Raw genomic sequence first — 24,854 nt, forward strand, 5'->3', positions numbered from 1 at the left:
CTTTCATAACAAACAAGCATAACTTATGGTTACAAAAAAGGCATCGATGGCTGGCAGGAACTACTGCTTTCTCAATTGTTGTCATGTTCATTTCTGTTGTGTTATTATATACCTTAAGCACGTACAAGAAGTAGGGATATGCATGGCACTCCTGGGCTGGCATCTTGTTGGTTTGTCCCAACTAGATTTACCCACTCCATCAGCTGTTGAATGCTAAGTCAACACATAGGTAAATCTCACAGATTTAATGGGTCTGCACCAGTCAGGACAAACAATAAGGAGCCCCCGGTGGCACAATGGGTTAAACCCTTGTGCCAGCAGGACTGCTGCCTGAAAGATTGGAGGTTCAAATCCGGGGAGTGGAGTGAGCTCCCGTTTGTCAGCTCCAGCTTCCCATGCAGGGACATGAAAGAAGCCTCCCACAGGATGGTAAAACCAATTCTCTCACACCAGAAGTGACTTGCAGTTTCTCAAGTTGCTCCTGACATAAAAAAGGACAAACAATAGGATCTAGATGTTGGTTTGTTCAGTTCAGCACAGATTAGTAGTTTGATATCTGAACACATTATAAGCCAACTGAGATTTTTCCCCCTAATTCTACTACTAGACATCATTTGAGCAGGAGAAGCCAAGGACTGAACTGAAAAACGTATTCAATGGAAACCGCATCTCCACCACATATCCACCAGTTGCTCCTCCCCATATCTGTATTGATTGCATCAGATTTTTTTTTTCGTGTCAGGAGCAACTTGAGTTGCTTCTGGAGTGAGAGAATTGGCCGTCTGCAAGGACGTTGCCCAGGGGACGCCCGGATGTTTTTGATGTTTTTACCATCCTTGTGGGAGGCTTCTCTCATGTCCCCGCATGGAGCTGGAGCTGATAGAGGGAGCTCATCCGCACTCTCCTCGGGTGGGATTCGAAACTGGCAGCCTTCAGGTCAGCAACCCAACCTTCAAGTCACAAGGCTTTAACCCACTACTCCACCGGAGGATCCTATTGCATCAGATGTAAACAGCTGTGATTGTTTGTGCTGCAGAAAACTTAAAGAGATGAAAGACCGTGTTGTCAAAGGTTTTCATGGCCGGAATCACTGGGTTGCTGTGAGTTTTCCAGATTGTATGGCCATGTTCCAGAAGCATTATCTCCTGACATTTTGCCCCCATCTATGTCAGGCACGCATAGAGGATGTGGGCAAAATGTCAGGAGAGAATGCTTTTGGAACATGGCCATACAGTCTGGAAAACTCAAAGCAACTCAGATGGAAAACTATTTCTCCTGCAGGACATGGAATCTCAACAGGCATGGCCATGAGATCTTAGAGTATTGTTCTGATCCCAGAGTAAGCAAGAAGTCTGTCCTTCCAGGCAAACACTTGTCTTATGTTTTTTTCCTACTATGAATGTTTTAAAATCAGAGTATGTTCTAAAACAAAAGATGCAGTTCTATTAATGAAGTGAGCTGTGTTGCTATGCAAGCTATCTGGATGGGTGATGGCCTAGAAACCATATGCGAACTGCTCTGAAGGAAGAGCTGCACAGCAATGTGATAAATAAATGAATAAACTTGATATTCACACTGGGTTGCTACTAAGAATAGTTTCAATATGTTCAGAAAAGCTAGATAGTGAAATCTAGAGATGTTTCCTTGTTCCACCAGAACAAGGCAGAACACTTCTAGTCACTCAAGAATTCAATTTCTTAACCTTTTCTCTTAGATTGGCCAGACAATGCCTGTTGATTCTGGCGGAACTGATATGATCTCAGTAAAAATGTCATATGGATCTGAAAATTTCATGTGGACTTGAGCTACAGCTTGTGAATTAATCACTCAATGGGCGGATGTGTATCATCTGGTGAACAGCACTGGTTGTACTACACAAAGAATAAATTTGATCTGGTGGATTCGGCACAGGAGGCCACACAGAAGAAAAACAACAGACTACATAGGTACCAGCTGCTTGTCAGATGTTAACTTTAAACATCCAGTCTGAATTGAAGCCTGGACTTCCTTCTAATAGACACAAGAGATGGGCTTCAGTTTGTTTAATCAAAGCTGGCTTTTTTTTTAAAGCTGCTGGAAACTGTTGTTTGTCAGACAGATGTGTAGGCACAAATGAGACCTTCTAGAATGCATTTTAAAGTAAAGGAAAAGAAAATCATTTCAAGGCTTATAAAATGAATTGTTTCTTAGTCCTGTCTCTATTGACGGCAGGAAGTAACATTAACAACAACAATGAAAATTCAAAAAAATATGAGTTTACAGAGGCAGGACGATGGCATGAATTGGCTTTGAAAGAATAGGTTATTGACTCAATGAAGCAAAGATCATTTGACCTGCTATGCCCTACCAGTACGAGAGTGCAATAAAGAGGGCAAAGTTCAAGGAAGGAATAAAGGAAAGCTGGAAAACACATGGATATGGACAGTGTATGAACAGAGAGTAAGAGACTTAATGGGATGTGCTGAGGTCGGAATAAGACCCAGATGGCCTCCGAACTCTCCTCCTTTCTTTCATAGTACAGATGTGGAAACAAGTCTGGGGAGAAATACAAAAGTGGAGCCTAAATGTGATGGCAAGCTGCTCTGTAATTAAATCTGCACAGTAGCAGATGTTGCACTATCAGTGTTTTCTTGTTTCCTGACAGCCTCCTTGCACCCTCTTCTTTTCATACATCTGACCTGCTATCACTTTTCCAGAGCTAGTGTCTTTGGCACTAAACAATGCCTAGGTTTCAGGCTGTGAATCCGCCTTTCCCCTTTTATCATTTGGGTCCTAATGGTGAAAACACTAATTAGCAACCAGCAGATCTTGCCAAGGCTGCCAATATTCTGATTTCTGACATGCAGAAATGAAGACTACCTGGGTTTCTATTACTTTAACAATAGCCACAGAAGATTTTCCTATCACTCTAATACAGGCAAGGGCAAACTTCAGCCCTCCGGGTGTTTTGTACTTCAACTCAAGTGGCTGAGGGGGAAAGGGCCTAAAAGGTGAGGAATTGTGGGAATTGAAGTCCCAAACATCAGGAGGGCCGAAGTTTGCCCACACCTGCTCTAATGTCAAGTTGGAAAAAGTTGTGCTCTTTGAATTCATAGAATTGTAACGTTGGGAAGGGCTCTATAATTCTATTTTCATATACATTATATTGAGTAGATGCTGGACAACTTCAAGGCAACTATAGTTGTGACAATCATGTCATTGGCTTATTTCAATGTTAGGATATATTTCCTATTTCCACAGATACCATTTAAGGCAGGTGTGTGTATTCATTTTTACATGAGGAGGGATGAAACCTTTTATATCCTCCATCAAGAGCCCATGCATCTCCTAGTTGGAAAATCAATTAAGATCCAACTTCAGATATCAATTGTCAGGTGATAGATATTTGAAACAAATAATATAATTACACATATAGATCTTGGATCTTGTCAAGCAAAGTAAATCCACCAAATCAGTTACTAAAATGGTGAGTCAATGCTTAGGTAAAGGTAAAGATTTTCCCCTGACATTAAGTCTAGTCGTGTCCGACTCTTGGGGTTGGTGCTTATCTCCATTTCTAAGCCGAAGAGCTGGTGTTGTCCGTAGACACCTCCAAGGTCATGTGGCTGGCATGACTGCATGGAGTGCTGTTACCTTTCCGCCGGAGCGGTACCTATTGATCTACTCACATTTGCATGTTTTTGAACTGCTAGGTTGGCAGAAGGAATCAATGCTTATTGGTCTTATTTTTGATTCCATGAGTCTACCTAAATCCATGCAAAGGAGAGGATTTGGGCCAAGATACAGTAGAGTCTCACTTATCCAACACTCACTTATCCAACATTCTGGATTATCCAACACATTTTTGTAGTCAATGTTTTCAATATATCATGATATTTTGGTGCTAAATTCGTAAATACAGTAATTACTACATAGCATTAATGTGTAATGAACTACTTTTTCTGTCAAATTTGTTATATAACATGATGTTGTGGTGCTTAATTTGTAAAATCATAACCTATTTTGATGTTTAATAGGCTTTTTCTTAATCTCTCCTTATTATCCAACATATTCGCTTATCCAACGTTCTGCTGGCCCGTTTATCTTGGATAAGTGAGACTCTACTGTATAAGGTCAACTGAATACAACGAGACTTAACATAAACAAATACACAAAGAGGTGGTTTGTTGCAGTTTGCGTGCATATTACTTAACTGTACAAAGATCCCACTTGGCCACCACGCTCACCAAGAGATGCAACAAAAGCAAAACATTCCCATCACATGCACCAGCTGTGGCATGTTCCGCTTTTTCACACAAAAACTAGACAACTACATCTGCTCCAAATGCAAACAGATGACTCTGATGGAGCAGAGGATCCAACAGCTCGAGCACCGTATTAAGACCCTTAAGGACATTCAGGCACTCGAGCTCTTCTTGGACACTGCACAACACGCTGCTGTAGATCAGCAGCCTGCATCACACCAACACCACCAAGACCATGATCAGGAACCTTATGGGGAGATCAACTCAAAGGTAGACAACCCTCAGGTTTGGAAGGAGGTCACCCATAGAAGGAGACGCAGGACCAGGCAGCCTCCGCAGAACTCCTCTGCTCAGCTGCATTTACACAACAGATTTGAAATTCTTACATCATTAACATACAATCAGGAAACACATCTTGTGGAGGACCACAGTTTCTTAGATACCACTCAGTGGACCACCCTGGATCAATGCGCAGGGGATAGCCCTGACGGGGACAGTGCATCACCACAGTCACACTTATGTAATCATGCAAATGCTCCATCCCCAATCATAGACCAGGAGCAACAGGAACATCCTTGGGAGAGTAATGGGCTCTCGGATGTATCTCAATGGATTGTCATTGATGAATGCACTGGGGATGTTGAGGAGGAGGACAACACTTTACACCTACATGATTCACTTCAACAGGAACACTCTTCAGGGGACATACACACTGTCTTGCACAAAAGGGACCCTGTCAATCGTCAAAGGAAACAGGTCTTGGTAGTAGGTGACTCCCTCCTTAGAGGAACGGAAGCCATCATTTCCAGACCGGATGGGATGGCTCGAGAAACATGCTGCCTCCCGGGGGCAAAAATACACCATATCACTCAGAGGCTCAGCAGGCTCCTAAAGCCCCATCACCCTCCTCACCTTATGTTGATTCATGTAGGTACCAATGACACCGCTAGGCATACTTTTCAAAAGCTCACAAATGATTTTCGAGCTCTGGGAACAAAGCTAAAACTGTATAATGTACATGTGATCTTTTCATCCCTCCTCCCTGTTGTAGGACACGGCTCTACAAGGGCCGGAAAAATAGTACAGGTCAATAACTGGCTCAGAAAATGGTGTCAAGAGGAGCATTTTGGCTTCCTTGACCATGGTCTACTCTTCCAAGAGGATGGACTACTGGCAAGCGATGGGGTGCATCTCACACAAGTAGGAAAACATCTTTTTGCACACAGACTCACAAACCTCATCAGGCGCACTTTAAACTAGATCCACTGGGGGAGGGGAACAACAGCCTGGCGAACACTATATTACCCACGACCACAGGGAACCGCCGAAAGGCTAAACGGAGGGCTGCACAAACACAGCAAGGACCAAGTACAGAGAGCACAATAATCCCAAATAAACAGTTCGAGGGGAGGTCACAGGGGCTTACATGTCTTTACACTAATGCTCAGAGCATGGGAAATAAGCAAGACGAACTCCAACTCCTAGCACAGCACCACACATACGATGTCATAGGCATCACTGAAACCTGGTGGGATGACTCCCATCACTGGAATTTAACCATTGAGGGCTATAACCTCTTTCACAGAAATAGAACAAAGGGGAGAGGAGGGGGAGTAGCTTTATATGTCAAAAACAGTTACGTTGCAGAAGAAATGCAAGACTGTAATCCGGGAAACCAGCTTGAAAACATCTGGATAAGAATCAAGGGAACCGGGACTCAAAAAGATCTTGTCGTGGGTGTCTACTACAGACCTCCGAGTCAGGATGAAGGACTTGATGAAGCCTTCTGTCAACAGCTGACCAAACAGGCACAAAGAAGAGATATAGTAGTCATGGGCGATTTCAATTATCCCGATATCTGCTGGAAAACAAACTCAGCCAAGAGTACAAAGTCCAACAAATTCCTCACTTGCCTTGCAGATAATTTTATGGTCCAGAAGGTAGAAGAGGCAACAAGGGGATCAGCAACTCTTGATCTAATCTTAACAAATGTGGAAGACCTGATCAATACAGTTGAAGTGGTTGGATCCCTAGGGGCAAGTGACCATGTGCTCCTGCAATACAAAGGAATGCTGAAACTAAGACAAGTCAAACACGCATTCTGGACTTTAAGAGAGCTGACTTCCAAAAAATGAAGGAATTACTGAGCGGCATTCCATGGACGCCGATATTAAAAAACAAGGGAGTTAAGGATGGATGGGAGTTTTTCAAAAGTGAAATACTCAAGGCGCAAATGCAAACAGTGCCAACAAAGAAGAAAAATAAGACAAGTGCAAAGAAGCCAGAATGGATGTCCAAAGAACTTCTAACTGAGCTAAAGCTCAAAAGTGACATGCACAAGAAGTGGAAAAGGGGAGAAATCACCAAAGAAGAATTCAAACGTATAGCCAACACCTGTAGGGAAAAGGTTCGCAAGGCTAAAGCGCAAAATGAGCTCAGGCTTGCCAGGGACATAAAAAACAACAAAAAAGGCTTTTTTGCTTACGTTGGTAGAAAAAGGAGGCGATAGGGCCATTGCAAGGAGAAGATGGGGTGATGGCGACAGGGGACAGGGAAAAGGCAGAACTACTTAATGCCTTCTTTGCCACGGTCTTCTCAGAAAAAGAAAGCCATCTTCAACCTCAGCAACACGGAATGGACGAAGGATTGGGGGAAATCCAACCCCAAATAGGGAAACAAGTTGTCCAGGAACACTTGGCCTCTCTAAATGAATTCAAGTCCCCAGGGCGAGATCAGCTACACCCAAGAGTACTGAAGGAACTAGCGGAAGTTATTTCAGAACCACTGGCAATTATCTTCGAGAGTTCTTGGAGAACGGGAGAAGTCCCAGCAGATTGGAGGAGGGCGAATGTGGTCCCTATCTTCAAGAAGGGAAAAAAGAACGACCCAAACAATTACCGTCCGGTCAGCCTCACATCAATACCAGGCAAAATTCTGGAAAAGATCATTAAGGAAGTGGTCTGCGAACACTTAGAAACAAATGCGGTCATTGCTAATAGTCAACACGGATTTACCAAAAACAAGTCATGCCAGACTAATCTGATCTCTTTTTTCGATAGAGTTACGAGTTGGGTCGATACAGGGAATGCTGTGGATGTAGCGTACCTGGATTTCAGTAAGGCCTTTGACAAAGTCCCCCACGACCTTCTGGCAAACAAACTAGTAAAATGTGGGCTAGACAAAAGTACGGTTAGGTGGATCTGTAATTGGCTAAGTGAACGAACCCAAAGGGTGCTCACCAATGCGTCGTCTTCATCATGGAAAGAAGTGACAAGTGGAGTGCCGCAGGGCTCCGTCCTGGGCCCGGTTCTGTTCAACATCTTTATTAATGACTTAGACGAAGGGTTAGAAGGCACGATCATCAAGTTTGCAGACGACACAAAACTGGGAGGGATAGCTAACACTCCAGAAGACAGGAGCAGAATTCAAAACGATCTTGACAGACTAGAGAGATGGGCCAAAACTAACAAAATGAAGTTCAACAGGGACAAATGCAAGATACTTCACTTTGGCAGAAAAAATGGAAATCAAAGATACAGAATGGGGGACGCCTGGCTTGACAGCAGTGTGTGCGAAAAAGACCTTGGAGTCCTCGTGGACAACAAGTTAAACATGAGCCAACAATGTGATGCGGCTGCTAAAAAAGCCAATGGGATTCTGGCCTGCATCAATAGGGGAATAGCGTCTAGATCCAGGGAAGTTATGCTCCCCCTCTATTCTGCCTTGGTCAGACCACACCTGGAATACTGTGTCCAATTTTGGGCACCACAGTTGAAGGGAGATGTTGACAAGCTGGAAAGCGTCCAGAGGAGGGCGACTAAAATGATTAAGGGTCTGGAGAACAAGCCCTATGAGGAGCGGCTTAAAGAGCTGGGCATGTTTAGCCTGCAGAAGAGAAGGCTGAGAGGAGACATGATAGCCATGTACAAATATGTGAAGGGAAGTCATAGGGAAGAGGGAGCAAGCTTGTTTTCTGCTGCCCTGCAGACTAGGACATGGAACAATGGCTTCAAACTACAGGAAAGGAGATTCCACCTGAACATCAGGAAGAACTTCCTCACTGTGAGAGCTGTTCGACAGTGGAACTCTCTCCCCGGGGCCGTGGTGGAGGCTCCTTCCTTGGAGGCTTTTAAGCAGAGGCTGGATGGCCATCTGTCGGGGGTGCTTTGAATGCGATTTCCTGCTTCTTAGCAGGGGGTTGGACTAGATGGCCCATGTGGTCTCTTCCAACTCTACTATTCTATGATTCTATGATTCTATGATTCTATGACTTACTTCTAAGCAAACATGGATAAGGTTGTACATGCCTAAGTGTTCCTAGACATATAGGGAAGCACATATTGAGAACTTCAGCCCTAATGTAGGGGTTCCTAGCATTGCAGTTAAAAAGGTAATATAGAAGATGATGGGAACAAACTGTTACTGGATACTGGAGGTCCAATGCACATTAGAGCAGAAAATCTCAGCTAAACAGAAAAATTGTTTTAACTGAAACAAAGCAGGATCGAGTCTTTCTTCTCAACAATGCCTAGAAAATAAACCTCCTTATCTATCGTAGTCTTTCCTTCTTTCTTTTTCTCCCCTCATGCACAAAACAAAGATATAAAACCAGCATTATGCTCTTTCCTTCTCAACTGAACAGTCTGTGCTGCTTGTTATAATTTTCTGGAGTGGTTCTGTGAAATGTGAAATGACACGAACTGAATAGATAACTTGTGTTCATGAAAGTGGGTTTGTTAAGGGGTGGGGGGAGAAGGTGCAGAGAGGAAATGAATTGACAGTAACCTGGCTTTCATGTCAGTGCACTCCCTAACGATGAGTAAGGCTGACAAAGAGGACTGTGAACTTCTGCTTTCAGGCAACCTTTCAAAGCCAGGGAAGACTTAAAAGCCACTCGGATTTATAGGTTTCATCTTATCCCAAGCAGTTGTTGTAAAATGCATTCATATATGGAGTGAACTTCTCCTCCAACGTGGAGTGGGTCGGGGGAAAGCAAGCAAAAACAGGCAGAGCAGGCTTTGCATTGCATTGAATATCCCTTTAGGCTCTGATGTGATGCATTTAGGTAAGTTCCCTCAGTGAAGCCAACCTAAACACCTGAATAAAAGAAGTGTAAACTTATTGGGAAACAGGACATGTTGTGTGCCAGCCATATTGGAAAATGTGTGTGTGTGCTAGTGCGCTTGCCATAGAAACAGACAGCAGTACAGATGTTGGATGCCATATGATAAACTGCAATTATTTTCAGACCTGCTGTTTGAATAAATCCCTTTTGCAGCAATGTTTATCAGCCCCACTCCCCACTGTAGTTATAAAGCTATAAATATTAAAGCAACATGGATTGCTCGATAATTTGAATGGAAAAGGAAGGAAGCTCTATTTGGGGGCATCCTTTATTTTGAGGAAGTACTCTATACCAATAAATGCTTTACACACAATCAATAATATTTGTGCAAGAGACAGAAATGTAAGCATTATTGATGTTTTAATCAATGGAAGCTGTTGGAGGAATTAATATCACCTAAACTGTTATCTCCAGTAGGGTTTTGAAAAGCAACAAGAACGGGAAATTAGGTTCTTCCTCATCTTGATTCCACCGAAGTATCAAATATCTGACCTATGATTAAAAAAAGCTAAGAAGATATTTTAATATTAAAAGGTAATTCATGAAGCTGCCAAAGAGCCTTCTGAAAGGTGATTGGTCACCAGAGCTCAATGCAGCAAAGCAGATACGTGCTGCCCTATCTCACTGTAGTTTTAAAGAGCAAAGGGGAACTAAGCAATGCGGGCATGGTGTGTGAGAGCTCACTTAAGGGTCTCTTTAGGTTTTCATTGCTAAGACTGGCTCTACCCCAGACATGAGCAAACTTTCTAACTTGGGGGCCCCATGATGGGTTGAAGTGGGGTGGGCGGGCCAGGAGGGAGGGGATTCTCCCCAAGCCCCCTCCCTGTCCTTTCTTCCTCTTCTGCTTCTCTTTCGGAGGCAGGATTAGCCTTCATCAGGATGAGATGATGGACGGGAGATGAAACATGTATCCATTAGATCCCATGTTGCCTACACCTGAAATATAATCCTAGAACTGGAAGAGACCCCCAAGGACCATCTAATACAATTCCCTGCGATGCAAGATGGCACAATGAAAGCACTCCTAATAGAAAGTCTCTGCTGAAAAGCCTCCATCACACTCCAAGGCAGTCTATGCCACTCTCCAGGAGCTCTTACTCTCAGGAAGTTCTCCCTAATCTTTTCAGTCAAATCTCTTTCTCTGCCATTTGCCCACTATCCCCCAGCTTAAGAACCTCCATGTGATGGTCCTTGGGGGTCTCTTCCAGTTCTAGGATTATATTTCAGGTGTAGGCAACATGGGATCTAATGGATACAGGTTCTTAAGCTGGGGAACAGTGTATCCATTAGATCCCATGTTGCCTACACCTGAAATATAATCCTAGAACTGGAAGAGACCCCTAAGGACCATCTAATACAATTCCCTGTGATGCAAAATGGCACAATGAAAGCCCTCCTAATAGAAAGTCTCTGCTGAAAAGCCTCCATCACACTCCAAGGCAGTCTATGCCACTCTCCAACAGCTCTTACTCTCAGGAAGTTCTCCCTAATCTTTTCAGTCAAATCTCTTTCTCTGCCATTTGCCCACTGTCCCCCAGCTTAAGAGCCTCCATGTGATGAGGTCCCAAGAGCATATGGTCAGAAAATCCTTAGCTCAATGCACATAGGAAAAAGATGCTAATAGGTCTTGTTAAGTTTCTCACAGCTGAAGAAATGCTTTGCTCTGGAGACTTGCCAAACCCAAGCCTGGAATCTTTTAAAAGCATTGGAAGTCCTATTTATTTGTAGGATTTTGGCAGCACGGATAAGACAATCTGGACCTACATGCATGTCAATATTAACACCACTTGAAAAAAGTGTTTTTGCTGCTGCTGCTGCTGACAACAGATGCAGCTCTGCATAGATGTCATGGTTTATTTCCACTTAAAAGCTGACAAAAACCCTCCTCAAAAAGGGAAATGATCTATTAGGTTCCAAGATTAGCTTCTAATACGCAGCATTCCTTGCTGTTCTCAATATGCACTGCACAATTCTTAAATAAATGAAATAGATGTTTTGTGCTAGTGCTCATGCTCATTACTTTTGTATTCTTCTTTCAAAATGGGTTGTGGCAGTGCTTCTTACTTTCCTTACTTAAAGACACCAGATCTCATCTGATCTTAGAAGCTAAGTGATCTCCTCTTTCCAGGGGCTTGGCTTCCAGATCTTTCACTATTTTGGTTGTCCTTCTCTGGACACATTCCAGCTTCTCAATATCCCTCTTGAATTGTGACGCCCAAAAATGGACAGTGTTCCAGGTGAGGTCTGACCAACGCTGAACAGAGTATTATGACTTCCTTTGATCTCAGAACTATACTCCTTTTGACACAGCCTAGAATTGTATTTAACAGTAACAAAGATCTGCTTTGTTTCTGCCTAAGTAAATAGTTGTTTTACTATATTTGAACATGTTGATTGTTTTTCTTGAACCTTAAGTAAGCAGCCCTGGAAACATTTTATTTGAAGGTCGAGTCATAAACAAACAAATAAGCTGCCTAGCTAGCAATTATACTGGAAATTCGTAGGACATGTGATGATTTGTATATACTATGAAAAGCACAGAAAGAAATTGCAATAAACATTTTGACTTACAACAACATAAAACAAAAAGGTTGATTTCATGCATCTCTAACAATCTGGTAACAGGCCTGGGTTTTCTGTCCTTTTATATGGAGCCTATTTACCATGGCCACTTGTCAGTTGCATAACTGTATGCAAACTCATTGCAGCCATATAATTATAAATTCTAAAGTTTAACATCCTATGCTTATGATATTTCTCTTCCTCCAACTCCCTTCTTATTCACAACAAGAACAGTGGCACGGTGAAAACCTCTGGCTAAGAATGAACAAAAATCAGCAATACATCAGTCCAAAAAACAAGAAACGTATGGTATGAACTATGTTTACAAACACATAGGCTTGGTTCAAGGGCTTCTAAACCATGACATAAAAGTTATATAAATGTAGTGGCTTCATTTGTGCTGCTTAAATGTAACTGTTGGTCTAAAATATGTGCACTAAATGTACTCTGTAAAAAATACAATTACTGCTGCCAGGAAAAAAAAATCTGCCATCCGTTTAACAGGAATGTAGTACTGAAACCCCAATCATAAAATCCTTACATGTTATGGATTTGATTAACATTTTACTCCCTTAGGATTCCCAATTGTACAATAACAGGAGTTCCTTAGTTTTTAAATACCACAGACAGGAACAGATTTCACTAAAACCAGATGTGGAACCCTTGTGTTGGCCTTCTTACTGGTTTTGAGAGCTAGAACTGTTGGTAATTGATACCTATTAGCATGTTTGTTGTTTAGATTGCAGAAATGGAAACATGATATTGTTTTTCCCATGAAAGGGTATGGTAATGAGGGGCAGTTAGACATACACTTGAACTGCAGTTCCTTACACTTGATTAAATTAAAGGGTTTTTTTTTGGGGGGGGGTCCTCATAATAATGCGACTTTGCCTTAAAAAGGAACCTAAACACTAGCAGAATATGAAATCTACCAGGTCTTGGTGAAGATAAAGAAGCAATTAAAGCTCCCTTTGGATTTTGTCCCAAATGGAATGTCTTTTGGATATTTTGCAGTGAAGCAATGTGGCTACCAAATACTAGAACTGCTATGGTGGTGGGAATAGGGTTTCAGACCAAAAGAGCAACATTTCAAAGCTTGGATTACATCCAACAACTTTACCTACTTTTGACAATGTATCTCACAAGCCTTCTGAAAGATAGGGACATCTCTGGAGGTATTTGCTGAAATGTTCATGAACACAGATTTGGGTATTCATCCTGACTACATATTACTGACAGCCAGAGACTGGTGCCAATTTTTCTGTGCATACATAGCATCCTGTTGACAAGTGTCTTTTAAAACACAGTTGATATGTTTGGATTGTTATCCTATACTGATTTTTTTGCGATTCAAAGCTGATGGAAATTTTACCGTTCTCTGGCTGTAAATTAGACTTCAATTACTTGAAGTTTGTTGTGTTGCAGATTTAGTCTTTGGGGAGAACAGACTAATCTTTTCCTTCAATTAGATGAGCTCCTTCAATTGTGCTCACCAAGAATTAATCTTTCTTAACACATATGAGTGATTTAAACAGAGATCCCTATTTATGTCCAATGTCACGTTCCTGAAATGTGGGGCCCATCATGTATCTTGCTAAATGTAGGTTTATACTTCTGCTAACATGCCAGTCTCATGCATATTTTCTCCCTTCTTTCCCCCCATGTTTTTCATTAAGAATAATATATAGGGATGAATAAACATACATAAATTTTGTTATCTAAGGATTCAAGGTGTCAGGTACTTTAGTGCATATTTGTTTCATCTTTAATCACGCACAAACTTGAGAATTATACATTTGTTGGAGTTGGTGCAGGATTCACATGAAATTGAAAAAAGCGAGTAAAGAATCCTATTTTTAAAGATAAGAGAGAACACTTTTTTAGGAATCTCTAGGTCTCCTAGCATAAGTATATGGTTAACCTTTGTTACATTGTGACCATAGAATTGTACTGGAGGACCAATGAATGTCTAGAGAAGTATAGAAATAGTCTCTCTAGGAATCTCTAGGTCTACTGGAAGTGTACCACAGAGTCATGCTAGAGGATTTAGATCAGGTATGCAAACTTCGGCCCTCCAGATATTTTGGACTCCAACTTCCACAATTCCTAACAGCCTCAGGCCCTTTCCTTTTCCCCCTCAGCCGCTTAAGGTTTGCCCATGCCTCCTATAGAGATTCATAGATTGCACAAATTAATTGAATCTTTGAATAATCAAATCTGCAAAAAAACTTTTGTGGAAGGTCGACAGTTGTTCACATTACTCATATTTAACAGGATTGAATCTACAAAGGTGACATGCCAAAATTAATAGCTGATTCTGAAATACCCTCTTTTGTACAATACTCTTAATCAGTAGCTTGATACATTTTGTTTGTTCTATGTCATGATAATGCTACACTCGAAATGCATTTAGTTCATGTTTCACACCATTTGGCATCCATATTATTACTTCTTATCACCTCTTCTGGAAATACTCTTTCTTTTAAAAATCTGTTTTCATTAGAATTTTACTATATTTAAATATCTACTTAGTAGTGAACACATACAAATTACAATTTGAGAGATATTTTTCTTTACTAACATATGCATTAGTCAATATGAGCAGAACATAAATTTTCTTTTGAAAAGAATGGGGCTATAAAAGATACAGAATGATTTTTTTTATGTTTCTTAGCCCTTTGTGGCTATAAGTGGCAGTGATTAAATCCAGCATCTAGAGTTAAGGTTTACCAGATTTTCCTACTTTTTATCCTTGGAGATTAAGAATCAACTGATTTCTGTTTGTCGTACTGAAGTGTGATTAAAATTATCATTTACAATTAACTGGTTTTCAGAAGCTCGGGATGTGTTGAGGCTCATAAGCAGGACACTTGAGAGTCCCAATGTTTACCAAAGGATCAGGAATGAAAGATTTCCCCTGACTTTCTTCCCCTTGCTGATTGCCACTCAACATGTTTTTAAGCTTTCTTGCAGACAGCAACTCTCACAGGAAATGCTGATGTGAACGCTCTTATCGACGGCTAATGATGCATTATTCTTATATGTCAGTTAGATATTTCCTATGGAAAACAATAAAAGTGCAAAGAATGCCCCAGCTAGTTAGAACTACTGCAAGCTTTTAATGCCGCATTAATAATCCAACAAAAATGAACATTTCTCTCTTGATTCCTACTATCATCAGCTGCATTTAAATCTCAACTTAAGGGGAAAAAATGAAGTTTCTAATTAAACAGCATAGGGAAAATGTTATGTTATTTATTATACATAAGTCTTTGAATTCTCATCAGACAGTTAAAAATACATCCTAACCATTTAAGGGTATTAATTTAGTCCAGGTGTGCAGTATTCACACTGATAATTTTAATGTAACCATACATAATAGAAAAATTGGGGAGATAGTTTTACTTTTGACCACATCAGTGCCACGAAAACACAAACCTACTGAGGAAGAGATCTGTTTCCTGCTCGTTGCTTTTCTCAACCATGACAAAATGCTATACAGCGGGGTTGTTATATCCATGGGGCTTTGGTTCCTGGATCCCACACAGATGAAAATACCACAGACCCTCAAGTCCCCTCATAGTAAATAGTGACAACGTTGATTAAGAAACTTCAGCAGTTTCCCAAAAGGGCTGCTGCTTATGCAGTCTGTTTTCCTCAAAACCCACAACTGTGAATCCAAGAACTGTGGCAAGACTTTCTGAGATATATATACATACACACACACACACACACACATCCATGTTGGGTTGAATGTATAGTTACATAGCCCGTGGTTATGGTGGGCCCACTGTATTTCAGTGATCTGGAATGAACGGGGATCATGAAGGCATAGACTTGAATCCAAAAAAGTTACTGCAGCAGCACAAGGTCCACTGCATAGCTGAAAATGACTTGTCAGGTCAGAGGGGAACGTTCTAGTCCAACCTTCTACTGTGCAACTGGTTTATAATATTGCAGATTAAACATTTTAAAAGAATTGCTAAAAATTTAGTATTGGGTCCTTGCCTTGCTCTTGCTTGCTTCCTCTATTAGGTAGGGACAACGAGAACCACAGTAATATCACAAGCATGATATTCAGTTCCACTGGGCAAAGCAGATTGCAAGTTTCCATTATTGCATGCACAATAGTTAAATATGCCAGTGATATTTTCTGTTCCATCACTGACATACTGGATCACCACTCCAATCTCTTTTAAAAGTCTAAAGCTGTCCGACACTACATCAGAAATCTTAGAATCATAGAGTTGGAAGAGACCTTGTGGGCCATCCAGTCCAACTCTCTGCCAAAAAGCAGGAAAATTGCATTCAGTGCACCCCCAATAGATGACCATCCAGCCTCTGTTTAAAATCCTCAAACAAGGAGCCTCCACCACAGTCCGGGGCAGAGAGTTTCCCTGCTGAACAGCTCTCACAGTTCGGAAGTTCTTCTTAATGTTCGGGTGGAATCTCCTTTCCTGTAGTTTGAAGCCATTGTATGGCATCCTAGTCTCCAGGGCAGCAGAAAACAATCTTGCTCCCTTCTTCCTTTGACTTTCCCTCACATATTTATATATGGCCATCATGTCTCCACCTAGCCTTCTTGATTATGAAAACCAGGGAATGTAGAAAGTGCATAGAGAAAATATTCAGACATAGTACCAAAGAACTGTTCTTTGGAGAATACAATTTAGAAAATTCACACACTAATACAATGTACAGTTTTAATTACAATTTTTGAATTGTGTGCATATGACCAGAGCATATTTTATTTTGTCCAAAAGGTTGCATGCAAAATGTGATTCAGAGGATGACCATCAATTAACACTTCCTGTGATATGCATGTGACAATTTTAATAATCCATTTTCTGCATCTTCCTGACAAGTGGCATTGAAAATGTTGTTGCACAAAAGGTACACACTTACAAACTAAATGCTTTTTATAGTTATTTGGCTCTTAAGTTCCCCTCTCTGTACACTGGGTTCTATACTCCTGCATTTCAGATTTTATTTTAAAATTTATTTTAAACTTACAAAGCCAACCACAATTTCCTCTTTCTTATGCCCTCTGGTCACATGCTATGTCAGTGTTTGATTTATGGGTACAAGTTCTCATGTACGAAAAACAATGGCCAACATCTCATGGTGCCACTGTGCAATCTAGTTCCAGACTATGTACATAAGTGGGAATACAACACATTTTCCATTTGTGTAACTGGTATTGGAAACAGTTGGCTGAATTGATTGCACAACTGGTTGCATGTCTAAGGGCAGTAAGAACATGTTTGCTATTACTTGGGCAGATGGAAAAACAACAGAACTGTACTGGCATGCTATTTTCCTTTACTGGTACTATAGACTAAGGCCAATATACTAATCCTTCTCTTTGTTAAACCTTGTGTAAGATTTTGGCCTTTAAAAGTAAAAAATCTTACTAGCACTTGAGTAACATTCAACTGAAAGCTAGGAGAGGCTGTTTAGCACATTGTTTCACCTTAAGTGTCTGTTAAACTAATATTGACTTTTCCCACTAAAGCAAAATCTCTGTTATTTGTACCCAGAAGACTTGGCAGGAAGCACCAGCATAAATCTTGACACGCACACATAAGCAACCCCCCATCTGGAAATAGGCCCAACACTATGGAGAATATGTACCTAACAAAGGGTGTTCAGGTGCAGTGCCATCTCTATTATGCAGACATATTTTTACTGATGTATCCCAGTGTATTTCTTTCACAAGGCACCATCTCAGTTTTTCCTTTTTTATGTCCCCCTGACAGAGTTGCAAGTTTTATTAGTATGGGTTGACAGTTTTTTTGTACCTGTATCCATTCTCTGCTGGAGTCTTCTCCAGGTGTCCATCCATTTTCAGGGTAATTTAATCGGGACCTTTCAGAAGACCAGTTGGTGCTATACTGGGAAGAGGCACTGATTTGGTCAGAATGAATTTCACCAGACTCCATCCCGAGTGGTTCGGCGCACTGGAAATCTGAAAGTAACAAGGTGTTCAGTAGCACAAACTTTCCAAAGTGAAGGACAACTATAACAAAAAGCAATGGCTGCAGCCCATTGGCAACTGAAGACACTGACAAATAATGGCACTAACATTACTAGCTCATTATTGCATGAATTCAATGAAGTCAAATTGTTTATTGCTGGCAGGTTTTGGTCTAATTCTGATACTGTGTTTTGGAAGCATGCAACATAGTGGCATTTATATTGTAATGTCAGAATAATCAGATATAAAAATTAAACCAGTTCATATTTTGATAATGCTAAAAATGAGTATTTATTTTTAATGTGGGATTGCTCTCGACTCCTGAGATGTTGGCAGTTTTCAACACAACCGATATATAATTTTCATTTCAAGATAAAAGAACAAAGACACTAATTTATTTTCGTTTTTCACAAACATGAAAACTGCCAATAGCTTTCTCCCTACTGGATAAGATTACAAGAATCTCAGTATAATCTGATTCTTCTCTCGTAATTTTGAGACTCTGATGTGAACATTACATTCATGCAAAAACATTGCACTTTGTGTAAAAATGATATCTTGTGTGACTTCAAGTCATTTCTCACTAATCTTGCCTTTCTCCTAGCATGGGACCCAAAAATGGCTTAGAATAAATAAAAAATACAGGTGAAACAATGAATAACACAAACTTTTTAAAAAAATCTAAATAATCTGATGAAAACATTTCAAATGGTTAAAACACACCCAAAGCACAGTACAGAACACCATATTAAAAGATCAATTTTCCAGCACCAACTGAAAGTGGAAGGTCTTTTTAAAATCGTGTCAGACACAAATAGAGAATATACTGCAAGTTGCTTCTGGTGTGAGAGAATCATCCGTCTTCTACAAAGATACTACCCAGGGGATGCCCAGATGTGTTACCATCCTACTGGGAGGCTTCTCTCATGTCCCCGCATGGGAAGCTATAGCTGACAGACAGGAGCTCACTCTGTCTCACGGATTCAAACTGCCAACCTTCAGGTCAGCAGTTCAGCCAGCACAAGGATTTAACCCATTGCGCCACTGTGACCCCTAGCTGAGGGCCTGCATAAAAAGGATCTTTAAACGGCTTTCCTATCAAAGTTCTATTATGCTCTATCTACATGACATTATGTTGGATATGAGCATTTCATATACAAGTATTATTTCCAGATTTAGTTGGATTTGTGAGATCCAGTTCTTTTGGCAGGGTGGGGGAATCAAATGATTTATTAACTTTTAATAAATTAATAAATTAAAAGTGATGCATTTTTATTATTGCAATGGTCAGATAATGGTGATCCTACCTAATAGCCACCTCCTTTCCATTTTTTTAAAGATAATAATGGAAGAAGACTCTAATTCTTTCAGCACTATATTGGGGCCCCCGGTGGCACAATGGGTTAAACCCTTGTTCTGGCAGGACTGCTGACTGAAAGGTCAGCAGTTCGAATCTGGGGAGCAGGGTGAGCTCCTGTCTGTCAGCCCCAGCTTCCCACACGGGGACATGAGAGAAAACTCCCACAGGATGGTCAAACATCCTTGCAAACGCCCAATTTTCTCACACCAGAACTGACTTGCAGTTTCTCAAGTCGCTCCTGACACAAAAAAGCACCATATTATTTCAGTGCTAGCACTATACTAGCACTGATGCCTCAAAAATAATACAGTGAAAGCAAAAATTTCAATATCATACCAACATCCGAAATGTTTGAGGTTTTCTCATAACATCCAGCAAAATACCCAGTGAACAAAAGGGAAAACAATTAAATATCATTTAAATGCAGCAGAGTGCCCGAGGCCGTCATACACTTCTTCTACAACTATCAGTCCCTATGACAAGCATTAAATTCAAACAAAAAAGGGGGCACTAAATCTAAGTGTAGCAATACATATTAACAAGAGACCTGCTGCGAAATGTTTTAAACATCAGGAAGTAACGGCAATGTGACAAGGGTATGATTAACCTTGCGTTCCCTACAATTTTAATTCTATTTGAAGATTTTAAAAAGCATTTTATTTTTAAATATATATATATAACCAAATGAGGTTTGGTCATCAACATTTTTTTGAGAGAGAAAGGATTTCAGAGAGGTTTAGTAACAGACAATCATGAATAAATCAGACTTCTTTATTATGTAGAATTGTACAGTAAGACATGAAACTATGAATTACGGTATTGTCCATCCCTCTACTTGGAACAGTGATAAGCAATGTTTCTTTGATCATAGAGCAATTTGTAAATAAGAGGAGTAATTTTCTGACAGTTGCAGTTGCTGGGCCATGTTGTATCCAGCAAGTTGTGCCATGCAGTCTAGAGTTGCTGAATCTAAACTTAGGGCCTTCCACACAGCCATATAACCCAGAATATCAAAGCAGAAAACCCCACGATATCTGTTGTGAACTGGGTTATTTGAGTCCATATATATATGCCATATATTCCAGTTCACAGCAGATATTGTGGGATTTCCTGCTTTGATATTCTAGGTTATATGGCTGTGTGGGAGGACGCTCAGAAACAGGACAGATAATATCCTCATACACAAAGTACCCAGAGTTACACCTAGTCTCACAATGAGAGATATTGCTTTAGACAGCAAGAAGTTTCACTATAATAGTAACTTAATGAATATTTCATTATTTTTGTACCGCAATTTTTAATTATATTACTAATTATAGAGGTGTCATTTTACTAAATGGTGGAACAAGAATATCATATGCTTCAAAGTAAAAATTTAATCCAGGTAATTTTTAGTTGAGTTGTTTTGAACTAGCTAATAAGTACAGTAGAGTCTCACTTATCCAACATTCACTTATCCAATGTTCTGGATTATCCAACACATTTTTGTAGTCAATGTTTTCAATATATCGTGATTTTTGGGTGCTCAATTCATAAATACAGTAATTACTACGTAGCATTACTGCATATTGAACTACTTTTTCTGTCAAATTTGTTGTATAACATGTTTTGGTGCTTAATTTGTAAAATCATAACCTTATTTGATGTTTAATAGGCTTCTCCTTAATCTCTCCTTATTATCCAACATATTCACTTATCCAACATTCTGCCGGCCCGTTTATGTTGGATAAGTGAGACTCTACTGTAATAATGTTAATAGTTGCTACATTCCACATACTCTAAACTTATCAAAGATTCCCTTGTGCCTTTTTCTGTTGAGACAGACCTTTCTGAATACTACTACAACTAGGATATATTTATCCTAATGCATATGCATAGGCAGGTGTGCACATGCCACCACGTCAATTCAGTATAAAGACTGAGAAGGAGGAAGAGTTATGTGGCACACTTAAAAACTAATTAACTTGTTTTAACATAGGCTCAGGCAGATTTAAGCCAAGATGCAAATGGGCTTATACTGTAATAAATTGGTTCTTCAACGTGCCATAAGCCTCTCTATTCTTTCTTTCTTTATATACTGAAACTGACTGTATGGCTAATGTATGAGCAATTTCAGTGAATAGCTTAGAAATTATTTGGAAGCTGCACAAAGCTTGAACTGAAGGCAATGCTCTCTTTGCAAGGCTCCTAGCTGCTGGTCATACATTCAGAAACAATGTTTGGTCGATTGAAATTTTGGACCAAATATATTGCCTTTTCATTTTTCAGCTTTTCTGGGGGCCTTTGCAATAATCAGATTCCCCAAATATGATACAATGGGTGTCATTTGAATATTAGACCTAGCCGGAATAGACCTTTTGAAATTACTAGAATGTTAGTCACATCACATAAATCCCATTGCCTAACAGATACTGTTTATTACAGTTCAGCCCAATGTGCTAAGAGGAGAGGTTTTTGGCTTCATAAATCCAAATTTCTCACAGCCTAGGTCTTGGTTTAGCTTTTACTATTTTGACCTGTTCTCCATTTCCACTCGAATGGGGGAGGTTTTCCACAACCTCCTGGCTTTTCAGAGGATAAATCTGAGAGGAAATGCCTTGTAGCATTGACAATCAAAGGTTACCCACTTAAAAAACAGGCAGACAGACCAATACACAACAAATGTCAGAGTCCTTATTTAGATAAAGTTTTGTTTAATATTTCATATAGCACCCAGCAGGAGGTGAGCCCTTACGGAGAATACGTGATGCATTGCTCTGTAGGATGTTTAAACACTGACCTTCTGATACACTGTTTTGCAAGGCAGTGTAGTTTGCAGAGAATCCTTCCTTTGCTATTGCACTGTCGGTGTAGAAAACCATAGAAAGAATGCCGGTTGAAGAGCGGATACGACCTGGTGTGTTTTGCCCACAGTATCGGCCTATGTGAGGCCCAACTAAAAGGAAACAAGAAAGCAATGGTTAAGTCTCTGAAAAAAATACAAGACTGCATACCATAGACCCCTGAAGAGAGGCCTTTAGAGGAACTAGGAAGTCCCCTACAGCGGTCCAACTTTATTAACCAAATACGATTTATTGTTCCACCCCATGACGACATCATTGTTCTTGAAACAGTCCAACTACATATGCTCAAGGATTTTGTTTAGTCTGTATTTTGAAGAACAGCTGGCCTGAAGCTCATTTTCCTGACTGATAAACACATTGGAATGCAGTTATCTTTCAGATATGTACATTTTTAAAGTATGAAATACAACACGTTGTACTCTTTTTGGCACTGAAAAATCCTTAGATTAATGTAGAAATGGCACAGAACAGATTCCTGAATGATCCACACATGAAACTGAAAATAGAAAGCAAAGGCCCAGAATAATAGTGAACCTTTGCTTCCCATTTTCAGCTACCAATGTACGTTCAGGAAAAACAACAGCAGCATATATTTCCAAAGAATGTATTTTTTATGATAATGACTGTAATTAATTATACACAATTACAAACACAATGAAATATCCTCCAGTAGGAACACTGGAGCCTTGCCGATAACAAATGGGTGATGTACACCATCCTTTCAAAAATCTACAAGTAAAGACATGTGAATTATATTGAAACAAACAATTCGTAAAAGAGATAAACTGCACTCTACAACATTTCACAGATGAAAACAAGATGTATGCTAAGCAACATAAGAATGTGTTCAAAATGGCAAACATTATTAATGACAAAGAAGGCACAAGCTAATTTGCTTTTGCCTGAGCCTACTGGGAAAGAAAATATTCTGCCACCACCTCTTTTCTTGCCCTTGCTAAGCTCACTGAGTACTTTTGCATTTGAACTTAATTTGCTACAATGGAGACAAAGACAGAAAGTAGGGAGAAGACAGAGAGTGACTGGAACACTTGGAAAAGGGGACTACTGAGGATTGATTGGGACTGCCCTCTCCATGCCAATCGGGACAGTTGGTATGAGCATAGGATGCAGGCAAAACAGAACAAAAGTGTAGTCTCTTAAAACAGATAATCAAAATGTATTTAAGATAAACTTGGAAATGTATTGGATACAGGTTTCAAGGGAAATAGTTTAGTCACCATTTCTCTTGAAATTAGTAGGATTTCTATTGGCCATAGCTGACATTGACTTCAACAGGGTGTAAGGTTGACTAGCTACCTAGTGAGAAACAGATGTACAATCAGTATAGTGCCATGACATGTGCCACACCTGGAAGTTGTAATATGACATGAGATTGTATACAATATGAGATTGCATGCAACAATCTCTTCATTTGATGGCTTTGATGAGACTGGTGTGTCTATGTAACATTTTCGAGTCAAGTTGTAATACTGGTAAGTTAAATACATCATATATTGTTTTCAGGGCCTATCTTTCTGTTGTTCTATTTGTGTATACATCATGGGCGGGAATCAGTTAGTGCTCCAGGTGTTTTTGGATAACTCCTGGCATTCCTAACCATTAGCTATATTGGCAAATGATGCTAAAACATGAAGGTCAACAGCATCTGGAGGTCAAACAAATTCCTATTCCTGCATCCTCTAAATACAGGGTGTGCCTCCCTAGGATCCTGTATTTTCAAAACCCCATGTTTGCAGGGCAAATGATAGGGGTTGTTTAGCAAATTCAGAGACATGCTTGAATGGCTCCAATTGCCCAGCAATCAATGATTCCCCCTCCACCTTGTCTGTTCCCATTTCCTTCAACAGCTTGAAGCTTGAAGCTTTCCCCTTTTGATCATACTTACTGTAGCTTGTGTCACTAAGGAAATAATTCACACTGAGTATGAAATATTTTATTTCCATTACGATAATATGCCTCAGAGGTATTCACTGAAGATGTATGCCATGTGAAGTCGCCTCTGGAAAGTTTAAGAATAACAAATCTTTTGCTAGTAAAAATCCGCAACAGGATTGGCTAAAGTTCCTAAACCTAAGAGCCTCTTACCACAATTTCCATATGGCCAGGAGCCAAACACTAGACAGATTCTGTTCTTTCCCAGCTATTTGCTATTTGCACTCACAAGAACTAAATCAGCACTTACTGCCTCTCTTCTCTCGGGGGCTTTCCCCATAAGGCTTCTGCCTCATCATAGCTTTGACACACACTGTTCCAGTAACCCAGAGGTGAGAGATGGGTTATATGCTCTTGGCATGCAGATGCAACTTTCAGCAGAACTAGTCAGTATAATGGGCCCTTGGTATCTACTGGGGTTTCATTCCATGATCTCTTCATGGATACCTCAATCCAAGGATGCCCACTTTCCATTATACAATAGCATAGTAAAAATGACATCCCTTATATAAAATGGCAGAATCAAGATTTGCTTTCTAGAATTTATTTTTAAAAGATTCCAAGCTATGGATCATATGAATTCATAGATACAGAATCCATGGAAACAGAGGGTTGACTACATATCCACTGGTGTGGGATGACAGGAGTTGTAGTTCAACAACACTTGGAAAGTCATGCATTCCCTATGGCTGGAGTAATCATTTGAATCTCTAGAAGTTAGATATGAGTAGGAGCCACATGCTCCAGCCACAGGGTTGTAAATGCATGTTGTGCGGTAGCACACTGTCTC

General features: G+C 40.2%; 1 protein-coding gene across 2 annotated transcripts in view; it reads right to left on the bottom strand.

Annotated features, from left to right (window-relative positions):
- Window positions 1-24,854, bottom strand: part of nrp1 (neuropilin 1) — a 169,164-nt gene that overhangs the window by 64,241 nt on the left and 80,069 nt on the right. For both annotated transcript variants that reach the window (XM_003221986.4, XM_003221987.4), the window contains exons 5-6: window positions 22,048-22,203; window positions 17,733-17,899 (exon numbers count right to left, since the gene is read on the bottom strand). In XM_003221986.4, coding sequence (XP_003222034.1) covers window positions 17,733-17,899; window positions 22,048-22,203 — 323 coding nt within the window. The remainder of the gene's footprint in view (window positions 1-17,732; window positions 17,900-22,047; window positions 22,204-24,854) is intronic.

Source organism: Anolis carolinensis, chromosome 6 (genome assembly GCF_035594765.1).
Source record: "Anolis carolinensis isolate JA03-04 chromosome 6, rAnoCar3.1.pri, whole genome shotgun sequence".
Classification (NCBI taxonomy): domain Eukaryota; kingdom Metazoa; phylum Chordata; class Lepidosauria; order Squamata; family Dactyloidae; genus Anolis; species Anolis carolinensis.